Source organism: Galleria mellonella, unplaced genomic scaffold (genome assembly GCF_026898425.1).
Source record: "Galleria mellonella isolate WM207_F2 unplaced genomic scaffold, CSIRO_AGI_GalMel_v1 utg32, whole genome shotgun sequence".
Taxonomy (NCBI): Eukaryota; Metazoa; Arthropoda; class Insecta; order Lepidoptera; family Pyralidae; genus Galleria; species Galleria mellonella.
This window is the reverse complement of record NW_026442075.1, coordinates 3,528,585-3,550,785: the sequence shown is the minus strand read 5'-3', so window position 1 is coordinate 3,550,785 and position 22,201 is coordinate 3,528,585. Positions and strand designations below refer to the sequence as shown.

At 35.0% G+C, this 22,201-nt stretch overlaps 2 protein-coding genes and 1 pseudogene across 5 annotated transcripts in view; 2 read left to right on the top strand and 1 right to left on the bottom strand.

The window, feature by feature from the left end:
* Positions 1–22,201, top strand: part of LOC113510651 (protein ENL-like) — a 37,039-nt gene that overhangs the window by 659 nt on the left and 14,179 nt on the right. The window contains exons 1-2 of one of the 4 annotated variants that reach the window (XM_026894126.3): positions 20,678–20,865; positions 20,970–21,055. The exons of 1 other annotated variant lie outside the window; for it this stretch is intronic. In XM_026894126.3, coding sequence (XP_026749927.2) covers positions 21,020–21,055 — 36 coding nt within the window. In that variant the 5' untranslated portion in view covers positions 20,678–20,865; positions 20,970–21,019. Of the gene's footprint in view, positions 1–15,277; positions 15,359–20,676; positions 20,919–20,969; positions 21,056–22,201 lie in introns of those variants that run through there. 2 more of the 4 variants (XM_031907174.2, XM_052896327.1) reach the window with 2 other exon arrangements.
* On the bottom strand, positions 1,026–5,447 carry LOC113510744 (dentin sialophosphoprotein-like). The gene is made up of 2 exons (XM_026894260.3): positions 5,294–5,447; positions 1,026–3,914 (listed from the first exon to the last, which is right to left on the bottom strand). Exons 1-2 carry the CDS (start codon positions 5,298–5,300, stop codon positions 1,231–1,233), a joined length of 2,691 nt encoding a protein of 896 aa, XP_026750061.2. The 5' UTR covers positions 5,301–5,447; the 3' UTR covers positions 1,026–1,230.
* LOC113510827 (uncharacterized) lies at positions 11,192–12,757 on the top strand (annotated as a pseudogene).

Sequence of the window (22,201 nt, the reverse complement as noted above, 5' to 3'; positions counted from 1 at the left end):
GGTTTTGCCAGTAGTTGTAACGCTTGGCAGGTGGGTTGTCAACTGCAATTAGACTTTGGTGATGCTCTAAGAGGGCAGCTGCTGTCCAACCTTCAACCGTGAAGTTCTATTAGTTGCCTCTTATGACATTTAGGGGAGACGAAGGGACTATTTTATGTAGGGACCACACGACAATATTTAATAATTTACCTAATATGTTTTTTTAGAATTAATCACGATGGTTTCTAGGGGGACTCGTGGGGGTCGATTTGATAGGGTGTATTGGTAGCAATGAGTTAGTTAGATTTCATTACTAACAATCCCTTTCCCCCTACCTAAATATGGTTATAAGTAAATACAACTACTACATTTAGAAATCACAGGTTATGAGTTGTGTGGTCTATAAGTCGGGTTAGTATACCAATAAGTTACGATGTTCTATTTATAAGTACTTATAGTATTATTTAAGGTTCTGTACCATAAAGGTATAAAGAAAAAAGGATGTGACTTTGTCCGTGCGTCCATCCATCCATCTATCACAACGCTATATCGCAATAACTACAAATTAAAGTAATTGTATCTTATATTTATATATTTATGTACGGAACCCTCGGCGTGTGAGTTTACTCGCACCTGACCAGTTTTACCTATTTTTTTTATAATAAATAAAATGAAATAGTCAAAACTTCTGTATTTTCGATCTTCTACACAAGACAATGATTTATTTAGGATAGTAGTCCACGTATTTGGACATTTGGTAGGGCGTAATTGAATACACGTGTATGCGCTCTCATAGGGCATTATTTGTTACCAAAAATTTTATTAATATAAGAAAAAAGTTCAAGTTTTCATGCAAATACTGTACCAGTAAGTTTATTTACATGAAAATTTTAGTTACTGGTTACTTGTAATTTTGATATATACGTATACGCGGAAAGAATCAGGGATTCTTTTTTTTGAAATATTATTTTGAAATTTTAATATTGAAACATTTATGGTATAGCTCAAATATAGCATTATTAAAATAATTTGAAGAAAAAGAAATGTTATGCTAAAATAACTTTTATTAAAATTTATCACATAATTTTTTAAACGAATACATTAGAAACACAAAATTGAAATATAAGTAAAAAAAAAAAAATTAATAAATATTAAAGGTAAAAAACGTTTGTTTAACAGTCTGAAGACTGATCATTATGTAAATTTATATAATTTACAAATTTAATTTATGTACAATAGTATAGTTTATTTTTAGTTACTACAAACCACATTGCTTGGCCAATCACATTGCTCAGTCAGTGCGTTGTACAATAAATTTCCTGGGCAACTCAGAGCTACTGGCAAGCCCTCTGAGCATTTATAAAACTGGTTGCAGTTCTCGTGAGCGACCAATATACCGTCCGATCCTTCAGCTGCACAAATCGTAGCCGCTTCACCGGGATTGCTATTATTGCCCTCACCTGAACCACTGTCATTGCTGCTACCACCGTTGTCATTGCTCTCATTGCTATCACCACCATCGTCACCATTGTCATTACTTTCATTACTGTCGTCACTGCTATTGCTTTCACTACTATCTGGAGTTTCTGGAGTAACAGCTGTGTTCTTACAATTCACATTTTCTGGCCAATCACATTGTTCAGTGAGTGCGTTGTACAATAAATTTCCTGGGCATCTCAGAGTTACTGGCAAGCCGTCTGAACATATATAGAACTGGTTGCAGTTCTCGTGAGAGACTAATATTCCATCTGAACCTTCAGCTGCGCAAATGGTAGCTGCTTCACCGGGATTATTATTGCCAGCGTCAGAACCACTTTCGTTGCTGTCATCACCATTGTCATTGCTTTCATTGCTATCACTGCCGTTGCCATTACTCTCATTGCTATCCCCACCGTTGTTACTGCTGTTATTACTGTCACCACTGCTATTGTTTTCACTGCTATCTGGAGTTCCGGGAGTGACGACTGTGCCGTCACAATTTACATTTTCTGGCCAATCACATTGTTTAGTGAGTGGGTTGTACAGTAAACTTCCTGGGCAACTCAAGGCTACTGGCAAGCCATCTGAACATATATAGAACTGGTTGCAGTTCTCGTGAGAGACTAATATTCCATCTGAACCTTCAGCTGCACAAATGGTAGCTGCTTCACCTGGATTATTATTACCACCGTCTGAACCACTTTCGTTGCTGTCACCACTGTTGTTATTGCTCTCGTTGCTGTCACCACCGTTGTTATTGCTTTCGTTGCTATCACCGCCGTTGTTGCCGCTATTGTTACTGTCACCACTGCTATTGTTTTCACTGCTGTCTGGAGTTTCGGGAGTGACAATTGTGCCGCCACAATTCACATTTTCTGGCCAATCACATTGTTCAGTGAGTGCGTTGTACAATAAATTTCCTGGACAACTCAAGGCTACTGGTAAGCCATCTGAGCATTTATAGAACTGGTTACAGTTCTCATGAGGGACTAATATTCCATCTGAACCTTCAGCTGCACAAATGGTAGCTGCTTCACCGGGATTATTATTGCCACCGTCTGAACCACTTTCGTTGCTGTCACTACCATTGTCATTGCTTTCATTGCTATCACCGCCGTTGCCGTTACTCTCATTGCTATCCCCACCGTTCTCACTGCTGCTATTACTATCATCACTGCTATTGTTTTCACTGCTGTCTGGAGTTTCGGGAGTGACAACTGTGCCGCCACAATTCACATTTTCTGGCCAATCACATTGTTCAGTGAGTGCGTTGTACAATAAATTTCCTGGGCAACTCAAAGCTACTGGCAATCCATCTGAGCATTTATAGAACTGGTTACAGTTCTCATGAGGGACTAATATTCCATCTGAACCTTCAGCTGCGCAAATGGTAGCTGCTTCACCGGGATTATTATTACCACTGTCTGAACCACTTTCATTGCTGTCACTACCATTGTCATTGCTTTCATTGCTATCACCGCCGTTGCCGTTACTCTCATTGCTATCCTCACCATTGTTACTGTTGTTATTACTGTCACCACTGCTATTGTTTTCACTGCTATCTGGAGTTTCAGGAGTGACAACTGTGCCGCCACAATTCACATTTTCTGGCCAATCACATTGTTCAGTGAGTGCGTTGTACAATAAATTTCCTGGGCAACTCAAGGCTACTGGCAATCCATCTGAGCATTTATAGAACTGGTTACAGTTCTCATGAGGGACTAATATTCCATCTGAACCTTCAGCTGCGCAAATGGTAGCTGCTTCACCGGGATTATTATTACCACTGTCTGAACCACTTTCATTACTGTTACCACTGCTGTTATTGCTCTCATTGCTATCACCACTGTTGTTATTACTCTCATTGCTATCACTACCGTTATTACTGCTGTTATTACTGTCATCACTGCTATTGTTTTCACTACTGTTTGGAGGTTCGGGAGTAACAACTGTGCGGTCACAATTCACGTTTTCTGGCCAATCGCAGTTTTCCTTTTCGGGATTATAGAGCAAGTCTAAGGGACAAGATATTGTTACTGGTAAGCCGTTTGAGCATTTATAAAACTGATTGCAGTTTTCGTGAGCAATTAATATTCCATCAGAATCTTCTGCTGCACAAATAATGGATGCTTCGCCAGGATTATTATTCGTACTGTCACCGTCATTTTCAGCTTCACTACTAACGTCACTGCCTCCACCACTGGGTGGTTTTGGAGGTACTACAGTGCGATCGCAATTCACATTATCCGGCCAATCACATAAATCTAGTTCATCATTAAATACAAGGCCGACAGGGCAATTACGAACAAGCAGTTCTCCGTGTTTGCAATGATAATATTGATTACAATTTTCATGGGCGAATAGAACGTTGATTGCTGGATCCACAGGGCACCCGGCAGTGTTCAATTTGAAGGATTTACTCAGAGCTACTGCACTGAGCAGCAAGAGTATCGTACCTAAAAAAAAAAATTCAATAATTAAGTACAGTGTAGTACAAAACCAATATCGTGCTACCATTAGCGCCATTCATTGTACTTTAGAGTGTTATCCTAGTAGACCTTTATATCATACTAATATATAAAGTTTAAATAGGGGACCAATTATCATTATTATTTTAGCTATTCAACATGAGTCTGCAGGGGGAAAAGGATTGTTAGCAATGGAGTTTGACAGCCCCATTGCTAGCAATATACCTTATTAGGTCGACCTCCACGTGGTTCCCCCTGGAAACTATCGTAAACAATTCTTGTTGAATTCGTCACGATGGACTAACTGACCTGCTTCATCCTCACCTATCATTCTTCACTGGTGACCCGCCGGTGTATACCATAGCGCGGGTGGGGTTACCATTCCATTATCATCTATTTAAAAAAAAAAATGAGTCTGCCTGAAAATTATGCTGAGTGACTGATTGACTGACTCTCTGTCTGAACTGCCACAATTCACACTGACACTCAACGCATAGCCGAAAGCGCTGAATCTAAAATAAATTTTGAAGATAGGTTCTTTGTAGCGTAGATGGATAGTAAGAAAGGAATTCTGAAAATTAAACCCTTACAGAACAAAACAGGGGTTGAAAGTTTGTATAGTGTTTCGTTAGTTTAGAAGTTATATGTATGAAATTTTAGGTTTAATTTTTTTTTTATTTTCATAATAAAATTAGCAAAAAAACTATCTGGCAAAAGCTAGTGACTAATAAATTTTTGAATATCTTCTCAAACTTTTATATTTATAAATATAATGTTAATTCAATTATGAACTAATAAGTAGGTAATATAAGACGAGAAACTGACTGACTGATTTCATAGACGATACCAATAGATTTAAGAACATACTTGTATAATTTTTCTATATTACGCTTTAAATGAACACTCTAATAGGACTTCTCGAAATTTCTAAGAGAATGAGAGATAATGAAATTCATTATCATTAAATGAATTCACCTGTGGTTCGAACAGGAGAAAAAACTGTATCAAAGAAACATAATATTCCTTACAGATATGATTGTAGCAAGATTGTGAATAGCTAGTCAACACAAAGAAAGAAAACTTACTAGAGATAACTTATAAGAAACAAAGAGTAAATATAATTTAATTTATGGCTAGGAGATTCTATTATAATTATTTTTTATTAATAAAAGCTTTTACGCACAAGTTTGTCCACATTAGCGGAATATGTTAACTGACCGGAATAAATAATAGCCTACGTCCTTGTCCATCATAAATATGTATCTATTTTATATATGCAATATATATGCATCAATAGGTAAGAAATAAATAATAATAAATAAACAAACTTATTTTTTACATTTAAAATATTATAATAAATTACTTACTTTTCATATTGAGCTTTTCTTGTTATCCTCTTGTTATTAATTTAATTGTTGCAATACGAATGTAAATGATAATGGACAGTTAGTTGCACGATATTTATATGAAACATGATTTTAAAGGGAGTTCAGATAACGTAGATTATCGCAGCAGATAATAAAAGCAGCTACGTATCGAATAATATAGATATGTAACATAAACTAATATAACAAACAGGAAAGATTTGATTTTTCGGTTAATACACAAAATATTCATCCGATTTCAAAAATTCTTTCACCTATAGAAAGTTACGTAATCAGCGAGTAATAACAGGTTGTATTTAAAAACAATCTTATGATGCTGGAGCGGGGCATTATAATAAAAAGTTAAGAAGTTATAAATAAGTAATTAGTACTTTAAAAGTGACCGATCAACAGATCCAAGCCTGATGGGTTTAAAAAAGGAAACACAAAATGTATCACAGCCATTTATCATATATGTATATCGTAAGATGAGAACACTAAGGAAGGTATTTCAACTGACTTAAAAAAGAAGGAGGTCCTCAAGTTCTCAAAATATACATTTTTTAAAGTTATTTAGCATTTTTTATCTGAAAGGATTGGTCCCGTAGAAATTTTATCAAAATCGGTTTAAATAGTTTAGTTTTCAAAACAAAATAACTGGTTTTGCTACAATTTCCAAATCGATTTTTTTTAGATAATAATCTTATTTTATAGATATTCCGATCCGATTAGGATATAACGGGAATGGGGAATTATCATAGGAAAGTCATTTATAAAATCTTATCGTAGGTACCATATTGTAAGTGAAAATTTGTAAAGGTACTTGGATATTTTCTCATCCATTGCGTCATATCAACTTTTAACTGTCCACTGTTGAACATAAGCCTCCCCTTTATGGGGATTTGCCAGTAGTTGCCACGCTTGGCAGGCGGATTGGCAACCGCAGTTAGGATTTAGAGATGTTTTAATAGGGACGCTGCTGCCTATCTTTCGTCTTCCATTATTCGCCTCTTACGGCACTCATTGAAAAGAAGGGGTGGCCTATTCTATGCAGGGCCCACACGGTACGTTATTTACAACCAAATATGTACATACGAGGTCTGTCCGGAAAGTTCGTATAAAAGTGTTCTGGAATGCGAGAAAGAGGAGTGGGGAGGCCAGGTAAGCGCAGGACCCCTTCCTTATGTCCCTAACAATGCTTCAGTTCTGGTCTGACCGCCGTGCGGTGCGAACTGGCTTGTCACGCCATCTGTGAAGTTACCTCTTAACGAAACCCCGTCGGCATGGAGCCCGCTTCCGTTGAAGAGCAGCGCGTCGTAATCAAGTTTCTCTCGAAACTCGGCAAGAATGGCCGTGAAAGCAAAGAGTGGAAGACATCCGGGGAACCACGAACAAAAAAATCAAGAAAATCCCGCTCAAATGTCAAGACAATGTTGATTGTTTTTTTCGATGTTCGGGGGATTGTCCATCAAGAATTCGTCCCTCCAGGCCAGACAGTTGATGGAAAATTCTACGTCGATGTGCTCAGACGCCTCAAAGCTCGTGTGGCACGAGTTCGTCCAGAATTGGCGCGAGAGGGGCGTTGGATTCTTCACCACGACAATGCCCCTGCCCACACCTCTCTTGTTGCCCGTGAGTTTTTGAGTAAAAATTCCATTACGGTGACCGAACACCCCCCCTATTCGCCGGATTTGGCCCCGTGTGACTTCTTCTTGTTCCCAAAAACCAAATTGGTACTTCGGGGGCGGCATTTGGGGGACATAAATGAGATAAAAAAAGCTACGACGGGGCAGCTGAGAAACCTACAACCAGAGGACTTTCAAGGAGCCTTCTCACAGTGGAAACGGCGTTGGCACAAGTGCATTATGTCACAGGGGGAGTACTTTGAAGGGGATAAAATTGATTTACCTGAATAATTGTAAAATAAAATTTTTAAAAAACTTTTATACGTACTTTCCGGACAAACCTCGTAATTAAACAAAATTACTTTCACGTTTATAATAATATTAGTTTTTACCTACGAACTCGTCTAGGCCATTGGAATATTATTTATTCTATATTCAAATAGAACAAACAAACTCCTTTTCATATTTATAATAGCAGTAAAGAAACTAAGGATCAATAAAGAAATCTAAGTTACTGTAAGTAGGTAGTTAATTGTTGCTAACTGTAATTATTATATTTGCCTAGGTATCTACTTCCCGTTGTCTATGTACGTAACTTAGGTAAATCAAGTTCATTGAATCGTATCTTTTGTTCATATTAGTGTTAATATGTAGATTTCATCATATCTCTAATGTGTCATTCATTAATCATGCAATAAACATATTTCGCAATTACATCAAAGATAAATAATTAAGATTTTGTTCTAGAATAAAATCTTTTGCTACTTGTAATGGTGTCATAATTATTAAGGAAACAACACAGATCCTATTGATTATAAAAACAGTACCTTAGGCGTCATTTCATGTAAACAGAGTAAAGTAGATTTTCAGCTGTCTCGGCATAAAATGGACCACACCTTATTTTACTGTGTGTTATGTGTGTTATAAAAGGCGACAAAGAGAATGGTTGAGAAAGGGGCTGAGTCATCCATTAAAAACAGCTTCAGTTCATAGTGAACTGAGGATTACTTTTAACTTACCATTTCGTAGCAGTCGTAACCGCTTAGTAAAAGACTTTTACTATATACCACTGCGTAGCACTGGCTATATTGTCAACTAATAATCCAACAGATACATCAAATTGTTGTTTAAATAGTCTGTTAGTGGGGGAAGTGATTGTTAGTAATGGGGAGGTTAGACCCCATTGCTACCAATATACCCTATCAGGTCGACCTTCACGCGGTTCCCTCTGGAAACTATCGTGACTAATTTATCGTTGAATTCGTCACGATGGGCTAACTAAACTGCTTTCATCCTCACTTATCATCCCTCACTGGTGCCCCGCCAGTGTATACCTACCGATATGAATGATTGAATGAATGAATGCATTTTATTGCTAAAAATGTGGTACAATAATAGGTGATATGGTAGTATTACAATGGTTTCACACGTTTTGTCATTACTGACGTGCAACAGTCATTACAAAAGTGATGACAAAATAATTCTTTGATGAGTAATAATGTAAATGTTTATGCCAATTTTGAAAGGTCAATTCGATAGTAAAAAGTCAGTCTTTTATAATGTGTCACTATTTTATCTTTTATAAATATTCCTGGACACTATAGTAACACTTATTTGCTAGCAATTTATGCAGTAGATAGCGTAGACGGGGTTATCATTCCATCATTCATTAAAAAAACCGTCTATTAGTCTGGACAAAAGATTTATTAACCCTTGTGATATAAAGATGGATCATAGAATTTGTCACTAGTTTCAAACAGTTACCAAACTGTTGCAAAAATCGATGATAATAATTTTTCATATTACTTTACAATACCGACTCAAATTTTTTTTTTATACAACTTAGAATGGCAAACAAGCTGACGGTCTACCTGATGGAACGTGATAACCGTCGCCTATAGACATGAGCAGTACCATGGACATAACTCATTTCCCATAATAATAATTTTCAAGAAAATTGCTAAGCACGACGCAGCGAAACATGATTCATACAACCTGGTGCGAACTGCACCATTTATTACCACACATTTTGTTGTTACTATTGAACATTTCGTAATATTTTTAGGTACTTATTAATAAATAATAAATTGTTATAAACCAATTAATGAATTATTAAAGTGAATTAAATATTAATATCCGTCGTCCGCTCGTTCGCTTATCTTTCTGCCTGTCACGCACTATATTTTAGTAACTATAATCAACTTTTCTTATTCCCAAAGAGGGTTGACGTCAGGCAGGTGGCCGGTCGTAAAACTAAAAACTAAATCTTTTTGTAATATGGATAAAATCATATTACGCCAACCCCAAATGATTGGGACAAGGGTAGGAAGATGATGAATCAACTTTTTTTCACCAAAGTCCCAATTATTTGTTCCATCGTGTTTTTACCGCCGAGCATTTGTGCTTCTGTGATTCTGTTTTGGTTTTAAGGATGATATTTAATAATGGATGAACAGGATACGGATGCATAATACCTCAGTATCTGGAAAGGAACTGTAAATAAATGGAAATGTCCCATTGTCAAAAATTTACCCAGTCAGATTGACCTCCACAGCGGAGGCACTGGAAAACATGGTAGTTAATTTGCCAGGCCAACTGAAAAAAACCGATTCGAAAAGTATTTTCCAGGTTTTCGTTAAATAAACAATCTTTCTAGAAATCCTTTTCTTACGTTTATTAATTAAAATCAATAAACAATTCGATAATCTCTGGAAAAGTCCGGTAAATGGAATGTATGGATATTGTTGCCGTTTTCCTTAAAGATATGTATCAACTTATTGCATTGATTAGATCGCAATTTGATATAACGATCAAAGGGGAGCAGTGGACTACCGGCAAATTTAACAGATAAAGTATTGATTATAATATATAGATATTACTCAAAAATTTGCAATTAATAAATTTACAGGTAAATTATGTAGAGGATGCACTTTGTTTCCACAAATCAAATGCATATAAACAGTAGGTAAAAAAAATGCAACGTACTTACTCAGGTTAGTAATTAGTTTAGAAAAGTATAAAATTAGCATTTAATGAAGTAAACAACAAATTCATTAATTACAATATTTTCCCAATAATAATATAATATGTATAATAATATTCAAAAATAATAATTTAAAATTTAGTAAAAAAAGAACCAGTCTAGATAAAATTAGAAAGAGAGAATAAACTCCATCGATTGCTAGAAATTTAATTTAAATGCGTAAATATATATATATATATACGCATATATATATATATATATATATTGAGTGTAGTATATTTTTATATGATATAGTCAAATTGAGAATCTTCTCAAAGTCTGTTTAAAAATGTCTGAACGCTTAATTTGACATGAGGTGCATGTAATTTGAAATACATGAGCCGCATGTCATCCCATAGTTGTTCTTACGCTGGTTTTAACCTCGTTCGTATGTAGGTATATTATACTATATAACCTATTATTTATTACATAACCTTTCATAGTAATTAATTTTGTACACCTTTTTTTTGAGATTTTTTTTGTTGCTTTTTCTCTTATTTTTCAATTCCATATCCTTCAGTTTACAGAACGACATATACCGATTAAATTTATTTGTGTTTTCAATCATGACCAAATTAAAAAGAGAATCTAGAGTAACAGTCCCTTCTCCCTTAATCTAATCGATTCGGTAAGAAGGGATTGTTAGGAATGGGGATTAGCAACGTGATTGCTAGCAATATCTCTTATCAGGTTAATCTTCACACGTTTTCTACTGGAACCCGTCGTGATTGAGTTATTGTTGAACTCAACATGATGGACTATTGTAACAAATTCAACAATACTTGTGTTTGATTCTTAGCTAACATCCCACACTGGTTCTATAATGGATGAAAACGGAATGGTAACCCCGCCCACGCTATCGGTATACACCGGCAGGCCACCAGTGGAAAATGATAGGTGACAATGAATGCAGGTCAATTGGCCCATCATGATGAATTTGAAAAAAATTAACTATGATGGTTTCCAGGGGGACCGCGTGGAGGTCGACCTAAGAAGGTATATTGCTAGCAATGGACCTATTAGACTTCATTACTAATAATCCCTTTCCCCCCTCCCACACTGGTGCACCACCAGTGTATGTCGATGGCGCAAGTCAGCATGTCATTGTCATTCATTAAGAAAAATCTAATCAATTGCGGGGGGCAGGGTGGAGGGATTGTTAGTAATGCGGCCTACCAGTCCCATTGCTAGCAATATACCCTGTCAGGTCGACCTCCACGCGGTTCCCCCTGGAAACCATTGTGCTGAGTTCCATGTGTATTCATCACGATGAGCTGACTGACCTGCCTTTTTTCATTATTCACCTATCACCCCTCACTGGTGCCCCGCCGGCGTATACCGATAGCGCAGGTGAGGTAATCACTCCATTCATCATCCATTAAAAAAAAATCAATTGCGGGGGAAAATCATTAATAGTAATGGAGATTAGATCATTGCTAACTACATATATGTATATCCCGTAAAGTCTATCTCCACGCAGTTACCCCTGGAAATTTTCGTAAGTCATTAAATAAACCATTTAATGTTCACTGTCAAATTACTTAGTAATTAGATAATAATGTAGTTTATTATCTAAAACTATCACAGGATACTAATTACTGTAAACGTTGTTTACTATCCAATAAGCCGGGACCTCATACAATTTGATAAAAGTACATACTATTGTTTGTGCTGCCTTTAGTCTATATATAGCTGCACATTGAAGTAAGTGCTTCGTTTAACGTGAACTAATATTACTTTCAATGGGTCTGGATATTCCTCCCGACCTAGTGAATTTATATTTTAGTTAATAATAGTATTAATAAAAATGGCATTAAATTGTGCGACGACGTCAATTGAAAACAATGTGAATCTCGATAGGAAACAGTGCTGCAGAACCGAGAAACCTTTCTTTATCAAAAAAGAAGAATTACAGGTTATGAAAACTAGATATCCCACAAAAATACCTGTCCTATTGGAAAGGTATTACAAGGAAAGAAATTTGCCAATTATAAATAAAAGAAAATTCTTAGTTCCTGAAGACTACACTATGTTGCAATTCCTAGCAGTAATTCGGCAGAAAATAAATATTAGTCGAAATCAAGCTATATATCTGCTAGTCAACGAGAAGTGTATGCTAAGCATGAGTTTGACAATGGCACAAGCATATGTGGAGTATGCTACCGAAGACGGCTTTCTCTACATAACATATGCTTCACAAGAAGTTTTCGGTTATAAAGAAGACATGAAAGAGTCTCAAGCAATGAGATCTAGATTTCCAGACAAAGTGCCATTGCATGTGCATAGATATGTACTATGATGCACGTGCATAGGTATGCACTTGACAATTTTAATAGAACGAATAGAAAAAAAAATTAAATTGAGAGACAACAAAGTGTTAACTAGAAGTAGCACAGCATGACGATGGCGCAGAAGTACAACTAGTTTCGTTGACACGACGGTTACTTAGACATTACTTACGCAGCTCAGCAAGTCTCCAGACGAACATACATCGCACATATTCAAGCTGGATTGCTGTGATATCTCGTGTTCCTGAAATTAGTTTCTTATTTAAAAACAGTTACAGTTAGTTGATAGTTACTTCATTTTTTAATTGCCTAATAGTTACGATAAGATTTTAATTATAATGCACCAAAGGTGCGATGTTATCTTTTCTAATGGCTATTTCTGTTAATAATAATAATAAATCTTTATTTTCAGGTATATACCCATAGTTTACAGTTACATTATTAATTATATTATACAAACTATTATTATTATTTTTATAATACACATTAATTACAAAATACAAATTTAAATTATTTCATTATAAAATCTTTTGTCGTCAGGTATGCAGTGAGAAATACAGTCTGATTGAATATGAGAAATAAATACAATATGATTACTTATTGTCATTAATCTTTGATGAAATTTTGCCTTATAAATAATTAAAAATAAAATTAATAATCAATATATAAAACTGTTTATTATTATTCTTCTCCATCCCAAGGTTGCCGGGAAGAGATCGCTCTTAACGATAAGACCGCCTATTGTTTTCTCAGTGTAATCTTTTCTTGTAATAGTTTGTATTTATAATAAGTTTACTAATGTAAATTTTTGGAGTAAACAATCAAGTCTCTATCTAGCTATATAAAAATATTGATGTAACTACTTAGAATTGTTTACAATATACAGTACAAATAGAAAAATAAAAAATAAAAATACATACAAAACATTCTCAATTATATTCCCAGATATGCTAGTCAAAGTCTTTGAGAAATTTGTTTTTTTTTATTCAACTTAGAATGGTAAACAAGCTGACGGCCCATCTGATGAAAAGTGATAACCGTCGCCTATAGACATGAGCTGTACCATGGATATAACAATATACTGTTTCACCCATGATACCCCTCATACATTGTCATTCCTGAGAACTAAGGTGTTATGCTTTTGTACCCAGTTGTTGTTGATCAAGATTGATTTATAGAACTATTGTAGTTTGTATATTTACCTCATAAATTATCTTAGAAAAATAATCGTAGTAATAAATATAAAATGGAATAAATAATATAATTTACAATATAATAGTACCAATCGATTTTTTATACAAATTTTTTACTAATTTCCAATATATTCCTAATGTATGAAACTTTAATGTTATGTAAATATAAATATATGTAAAAAATATACTCATAAATATGTCATGTCTATAGGCGACAGTTACCACATTCCATCAGTTGGGCTGTCAGCTTGTTTGCCAGTCTAAGTTGTATAAAAAATATATGTCATTAGAGCAAAAATTCATTTAGTTTTAATGAAAATATAGCGAGATCTTTACTTATAGATACATAAATAATTAGCTATTATAAAAGTGAAAAAAAAAGTATATTTTCATATATTATTGTAAGTAATTACGAGTATAATATTATTTCTAAAATTAGACGCACTTTACAGGAAGTGTTAATATCAACATGAGCATATCATTTTTGTTAAATTCATCACAGGCTCACTGACTTGCTTCCATGCTCAGTTAACATCCCTCACTAGAGCCCCGGCAGCATATATCGATAGCGTGGGCGGATTTACCATTCCATTATCATTCCATAAAAACATTCTTCCGATTGCAGAATTATCAACATTGATTCAGAATAGATGTCGCATAACACACACACATACAAACAGGCGAATGCGTGTCATCTCTTTTTTGGAAGTTCAATATGGTCGATGTCTCATTAATAGCTCCAATGACTTTTTTTTTTATGGGTGAAAATGGAATGGTAACCTCGCCTGCGCTAACGGGATACAAAAAACAGGCCACTTAGCCCATCATGATGAATTCATCAGGAATTAACCATGATAGTTTCCAGGGGGAACCGCGAGGAGGTCGACCTGGTTGGGTATATTGCTAACAATGGGATTCTTAGTCTCCATTGCTAACAATCCATTTCCCCCAGCTCCAATGATTAGGTTCTTATAACGGACGATAATGGAATGATTACCCCGCCTGCGCTATCGGTACACTGGCGGGGTACCAGTGAGGGATGATAGATGATAATAAAGCAGGTCAATTGGCCCATCGTGACGAATTCAACAAAGAATCAATCACAATAGTTTCCAGAAGAAACCACGGGAAGGTCGACCTGATAAGGTATATTACTAGCAACGGGATTGCTAATCTCCATTACTAACAATCCCTTCTCCCCTTAATGATTTAGTTGGAATATGTAAGTAAAAAGCAAGTTGTTCTAAATTTATGTATATCTTCAATCTTTACCAGAGGGAGACTTTGTACAAAAGTCGATTGCTTGGGTACCTCTGTCCCATTCGTGTTTCTACCGTGAAGCAGTTGTTTTTGCATGACTGTGTTTCGGTTTGAAGGGTGGGATATGGCGTGGATTTACAGGGTACAGAGGAATAACACCTGAGTCCTCAGGAATGGCAACGCATGGGGGGTATCATGGGCTCTGTTATGTCCATGGTACTGCTCGTGTCTATAAGCGACGGTTACCACTTTCCATCAGGTGGGCCGTCAGCTTGTTTGCCATTCTACGTTGTATAAAAAAAAAATCTAATAGGTTAAAAAAGAACTTACATGCACATAATTAAAATGTGTTGCAATATTACATAGATAATTAGAATGGTGAACGAAATAAGAAACCATAGAAATTATTAAACAACGTATTTACTTTAGACCTTAAAGATAATTAAAATTTAAAACTTATTGTGTATCTCAAAGTATAGAAGTAATGCCGGAAAGTATAGGGCGTGTTTTATCGTGATTATCGAGTGATTTTCAATAGTAGTAACATTATGCATAAAAAAAAAAAAAACAGAAAACGGGTAGACAGATTTTTTGTTTGTAATTGTTAGTCGATCCTTGATAGGACGCTTGTAATAATGTGTATTAAATAACGAGAATTCACAAAGCTAAAACTATCCACGGTAAATATCTCGTTTTTAAAATGTATAATATATATATTTGCAAAAATTTTTTACAAAAAGTGTTTGTACGGGGATTGCATGCTTGCATGGAGTCTCCATTTGGATCCGGGGATTACTTCCAGTTCTGGTAAAAATTTAACAGCCCAAATTGGTATATTCGATAATTTATCGTATTTAATATTTCGGTAATTTTTATTGGTATTTCCGGTAAGTACATCAGTAGTTAGTTTATTTTTGAAATATTTAACATCATGCCATTTACTATATCTGTGCCTACGTCAGTATGATCTATAGCTTGATATGCAAATGTAATTAACTGCGATTATCAACATTCGACATAATTTCTTGTTAGCATTTCGATAACGACTGGATACCATTACAATGTAAAGAACGACCAATGCTTCAATGTCTTTGTTGACTTGAATCATTAGGTACATAACAATTTGGAAATTTTTAGAGAGCATTGCTCTGTCTCATAGACTTAGTATAACATAGTTACACTTTATAATCTAAACTGTCTAGACTGTAGGTGCCGTTGATATTATATCTTATTTTAAAAACAATTTTAGTAATAAAAATGAATATTTTACACTCCTCGCAAAAATTAAGGGAACATAAAAAATTTTTAAATTTTTGGGTGATTTTCAACAGGCTGTATTTCAGTGAAAAATAATCGTACAGGAAATTTAAAAAAAGGGTTTTGAAGCTTGAAAACTCCAGTTTTCAGATTTTTTGGTGAAAAAATTTTTTGAGCTCCGGTTTCCATGCAATTCTTAAACAAAGCTGAAAATAATTTTTTTCTAAATTTTCTAGGTTTCGTTTTTCACTCTATGGGCATGGAAAAATTTTTTCGAGCTACTCCATTGTATAGGTCTCTTAGCGTGTTTATTCAGCTTCAAAAATAGCTTTGGATGGCTCAATTACGACCATTTGTCTCCGAGATATCGAACTTTGAATGCAAAAGCATCCTTTTCCATTCAACTGCTAATATCTCTGGAACTACTGGTCGCACAGCAAGCGGGCGCCAAGTTTCTTTATCTGCATAAAATTTCCAATTAAACACAGTCAAGAGTTAGTGAAGAAAAAATTTTTTTCCACCTCTAACATTGAATTGAAAAAAGTGGAAAAAAGTGACTTTTTCTCCTTTTTTGGTTACTTGGCTGTATCTTCGCTAATATGGGCGGGAAAGCTAAGGTTTGAGGAAAATTTTACAGTCTATTGTTCCTTAAAGAACCCCTAAATCCCTGGAGCGATCGGTTCAACGGTTTTTCCTGGACCAATTGATTGAAATTTTGGAAAAAATAAGGGAACAAGGTTTTTGTCCCTTAAACTCACCCTAATCCATTCAAAAATCAATAATTTCATTTGTTTTTCACATTTTACTCAATTTTTTGTTTTTTAAAAATTCATTATCAAAAAAAAATCGAAAAAAATCAAGAAAATTTTTAAGAAAAATTTTTTTTGAAAAGTCGAAAAAAGTTTACAAAAAATTTTTTTTTCGTTTTTAAGGAAATCAAAGTTTTTGACAAAAACTTTGATTGATGATCGATTTACCGCCGGCATTAGCGTTACCCAAAGCATACCACGTGGAGAAACACACACACACACACTTTAGAAAATGAGTTTGAAGTCATTAAATACTGCGGAGCTGACGAACCACGGGGTCTCATTTCTTCTAAAAATTACTTACACAACACTAACACACACACTCTTCAGAAAATGAGTTTGGAGTCACGAAATACTGCGGAACTGACGAACCACAGGGTCTCATTTTTTCTGAAGAATCCCATATCATAAACACGTGCGTAAGCACAAAAGAAGCGTAAATCCGACCGTGCAACCTCCCCGTGGTATGCTTTGGGTAACGCTAATGCCGGCGGTAAATCGATCATCAATCAAAGTTTTTGTCAAAAACTTTGATTTCCTTAAAAACGAAAAAAAAATTTTTTGTAAACTTTTTTCGACTTTTCAAAAAAAAATTTTTCTTAAAAATTTTCTTGATTTTTTTCGATTTTTTTTTGATAATGAATTTTTAAAAAACAAAAAATTGAGTAAAATGTGAAAAACAAATGAAATTATTGATTTTTGAATGGATTAGGGTGAGTTTAAGGGACAAAAACCTTGTTCCCTTATTTTTTCCAAAATTTCAATCAATTGGTCCGGGAAAAACCGTTGAACCGATCGCTCCAGGGATTTAGGGGTTCTTTAAGGAACAATAGACTGTAAAATTTTCCTCAAACCTTAGCTTTCCCGCCCATATTAGCGAAGATACAGCCAAGTAACCAAAAAAGGAGAAAAAGTCACTTTTTTCCACTTTTTTCAGTTCAATGTTAGAGGTGGAAAAAAAATTTTTCTTTACTAACTCTTGACTGTGTTTAATTGGAAATTTTATGCAGATAAAGAAACTTGGCGCCCGCTTGCTGTGCGACCAGTAGTTCCAGAGATATTAGCAGTTGAATGGAAAAGGATGCTTTTGCATTCAAAGTTCGATATCTCGGAGACAAATGGTCGTAATTGAGCCATCCAAAGCGATTTTTGAAGCTGAATAAACACGCTAAGAGACCTATGGAGAGAGCTTTGGATGGCTCAATTACGACCATTTGTCTCCGAGATATCGAACTTTGAATGCAAAAGCATCCTTTTCCATTCAACTGCTAATATCTCTGGAACTACTGGTCGCACAGCAAGCGGGCGCCGAGTTTCTTTATCTGCATAAAATTTTCTTGATTTTTTTCGATTTTTTTTGATAATGAATTTTTAACAAACAAAAAATTGAGTAAAAAGTGAAAAACAAATGAAATTATTGATTTTTGAATGGATTAGGGTGAGTTTAAGGGACAAAAACCTTGTTCCCTTATTTTTTCCAAAATTTCAATCAATTGGTCCGGGAAAAACCGTTGAACTGATCGCTCCAGGGATTTAAGGGGTTCTTTAAGGAACAATAGACTGTAAAATTTTCCTCAAACCTTAGCTTTCCCGCCCATATTAGCGAAGATACAGCCAAGTAACCAAAAAAGAGAAAAAGTCACTTTTTTCCACTTTTTTCAATTCAATGTTAGAGGTGGAAAAAAATTTTTTCTTTACTAACTCTTGACTGTGCTTAATTGGAAATTTTATTCAGATAAAGAAATTTGGCGCCCGCTTGCTGTGCGACCAGTAGTTCCAGAGATATTAGCAGTTGAATGGAAAAGGATGCTTTTGCATTCAAAGTTCGATATCTCGGAGACAAATGGTCGTAATTTAGCCATCCAAAGCGATTTTTGAAGCTGAATAAACACGCTAAGAGACCTATACAATGGAGTAGCTCGAAAAAATTTTTCCATGCCCATAGAGTAAAAAACGAAACCTAGAAAATTTAGAAAAAATTTATTTTCAGCTTTGTTTAAGAATTGCATGGAAACCGGAGCTCAAAAAATTTTTTCACCAAAAAATCTGAAAACTAGAGTTTTCAATCTTCAAAACCCTTTTTTTAAATTTCCTGTACGATTATTTTTCACTGAAATACAGCCTGTTGAAAATCACCCAAAAATTTCAAAAATTTTTATGTTCCCTTAATTTTTGCGAGGAGTGTAGTTAAACAAATCATGGATATTAAACGAAAAAATCAATTCAATAATAATATAATATAATATTTTCAATAACAAGACGGGCTTTCCAGGCTGAAAAACCTGTGACACTGTGACCTTTCCATGTTCTTTTGTGCTCGTCTTTTCTTAAAGTTCGCTGCTAATTCCTATCAATTATAGGAATTTTAAAATGATTTTTGTAGCAATGTTTTTATCTCCTTACGATATAAAGTGTATTTTTCAAAGGAGATATATCGTTTATGTATGAGTGGGATACAGTCACAAATTAAGTGCTGCGGCGTTTCTTCCTCATTGTGACAAATTCTTAAAATACTTTATGGGCATAAGCCTAGTTGGGTCATATGCTTGTTTAGTTTGCAATGCCCAGTGAGAACACACATTGTTTTTACTCGAAAGAATTAATTTTTTATAATAATTTTCTGAAAACCCTTTATTCAGGACTTTGGGTGATATAATCCTGGTAACAAGAGCCAGTTATTATTTACCATTTCTAAGCTTTCGAGTTTGAGGTGTTTAAACTTTCTGCTTCGAGGTATGCCACAATAAGGTTCTATGTGTCAGCCATACTCATGCATGCAGCTGTTAAATTAGTATGGGAGATTCAAAATACTTTACTATTTTGAACATTTATTTCACAAAATATCTATCCATATATATATATATATATATATATATATATATATATATATATATATATATATATATATATATATATATATATATATATTTACGAAATTTACGAATTCTGGATGTCACTACCACTACTTCTGGTTATGACGCTGCGACGTACACAATATGATGAACACCTTACGCACCTAGTGTAAGAAAAACTTCGAATAAAGCTGAAATAAATGTCACACAGAACAAACATTATGAATTAGTTAAATTCCGTTTAACGTAGTTGCTGATATTAGTAGTAAATTTTTTTTTATTTTAATATTTAGTAATTCTTTAGAAATTTACATAAATTTATTGATTATCATATTTAATTTGATATCGGTATTTTTTACATAGTCGTATATCTCAAACAAGTTATGCTCATTATAATGTTCAGATTGGAGGCGACGTGACGGGCCCATCCGTCATACTCGTGAACGGGTGCTTTTTGTAGGGACAGGTTCGTATAAGAATACTATGAATGTTTGTAGTTTTTATCAATATGAAGTTTGTGTGTATCCATTTATATTTCTTTGTAAACTCAACTTTTGTTTGCAAACATTTCTTTAAGTGTTATTTGTAACTAAAATTGCGTTCCGAACTGGGCGGTAGATGATAAAACTGTATTATTAAAAAATTAAGTTAACTTGAATATAAATTGTATATTTAGGTATTTATTATTCATAACAAATGTATAAAAGTTATGTTAAATAAATATAATTTTAATTGAATAATGAAAATAAGCGCCTGATTATTTAGTAGCTGCAATAATAATAAACAACGACAATTTGCAATTCTATGTTGTATTTTACATAGAAATCATAATTTTAACATGGGACTTGAAAGTTCAAGACTAGTGATTTATGTTTCTAGTTATAATTAGAATAATGTTTAACCTTAAACCTTTGATAATACCTATATATATGTAAATCAAGGTATCGGATGAATATGTAAAACGGTACGTAGCACAGCACCCACGGTGCGAACGCGTCAGCTGAGCCACGGGCCGCGGGCCGCGGGGCAGCGAGCGGCGTGGGCGCGGCGGCGCTGACCGCGGGCTGCGGGCGTCGGGCGCCGGGCGACGCGCGTGCACGTCACCATCGCGCGCGCCGCCGCTCCGCCGCCACTCCCGCCGCCTCGTACCATTCAGTGATAAACAAACCTTGCCGGTGCCTCCTTGTCAGACATGCCGCGAGTTTGACTTCCCGCACGGATACCGAGAACTGCCTTCATGCATTTTCGCCCACAATCAACGCAGCACAAGTGAGCACCTATCATCTAATGAGGTTGTTTAACGTCGACGCACGCCATGACGGGTCGGTATCTATATGTGCGCCTCATGTGACCTCGGCGGCCTCTTGTTACAGATGTCAGCCATCGCCGAACGAAGAGCGGCGATTTTATCATATTTTAGAAAATGACTGAAGGTCTACTGTATCAACATGAGGACTCGGTGAGTGTCAATGCATGTTATGTGCCGCGGTGGAGTACTGAGATGTAGTAATGACCGCATCACGGCTCGCCGTGGAGTGGGGTGACGGTGACGGTGACGGTACATATCGATAATGTTATGCTAATGTTTTACCGCCGAATGATTTGAGGAAGAGAGCAGCGCACCGTGCGTACGGCAATGCGAGGTCATTCTGATTGCCGACGCTAATTAATTCGGATATCTATTAAGTAATACGAGATACAACATCTGTGTGCGCTTCTGAACGGGAACAAGTTAGCGAAACTGCGGAATAGAGACATACACAAACACAATACTATTGTGATCTAATCCGTTTACGATTTTTTTCATTACGTTCAATTAAAGGCAACATGTAAATAGTATTTTGCTTCGGAAAGAAAAACGGCAACTTCAATTGTCGCAAAATTAATATGATATCAACAAGAAGTAAATACACCGAATGCATAAAGATAGTCTAAATCAGCCCGAATTGGTGACGTTACTAAGGAACAGATAAAAGAAAAAATAAGCGAATTAATTTTATATTTATTTATCTATATTTTGTTACTAATTATATAGCTACAAATAATTTATTATTACTCATATAATTTTTGCACCATATATGTTATGTTTTATACAGTACCTAAATATAAACATGCACAAAATCATATTAAGTAAATAAATAAAATAATAATTTAAATTTTTGATATTAATAATTATAATAGAGAAATAGCAAAAAATTTTTGTTAGAAACAATCATTAATAATCGATTAACTAATGGATACGTGTCATTATACTAAACCAAATGAATAGGCATCATTATCACAATGGTATAGTCATAAAAATTATTTACTATTATAAGTGTATTTCACAACTTGTGTTGAACGTCGCATGTTGAACGTCGCCGTGTGAAAACAAAATCATGTTTTTATATTTCAGTTGGAACGCTGTGTACTTGTATCTGTTGTTTGTATAATGCTGAGATTATGATAAGATTTGAAATTGACACTGATGAACATAATAATAGGCTTTTATAAAATAAATTTATTGGGCCTATCACTTATCAGTACTGACTGATAAGTGATGGGACGAATGAATCTTTCTATATATATGGGGAGTCGGCCTACACTGCGTTTTTGGCGTTACAGG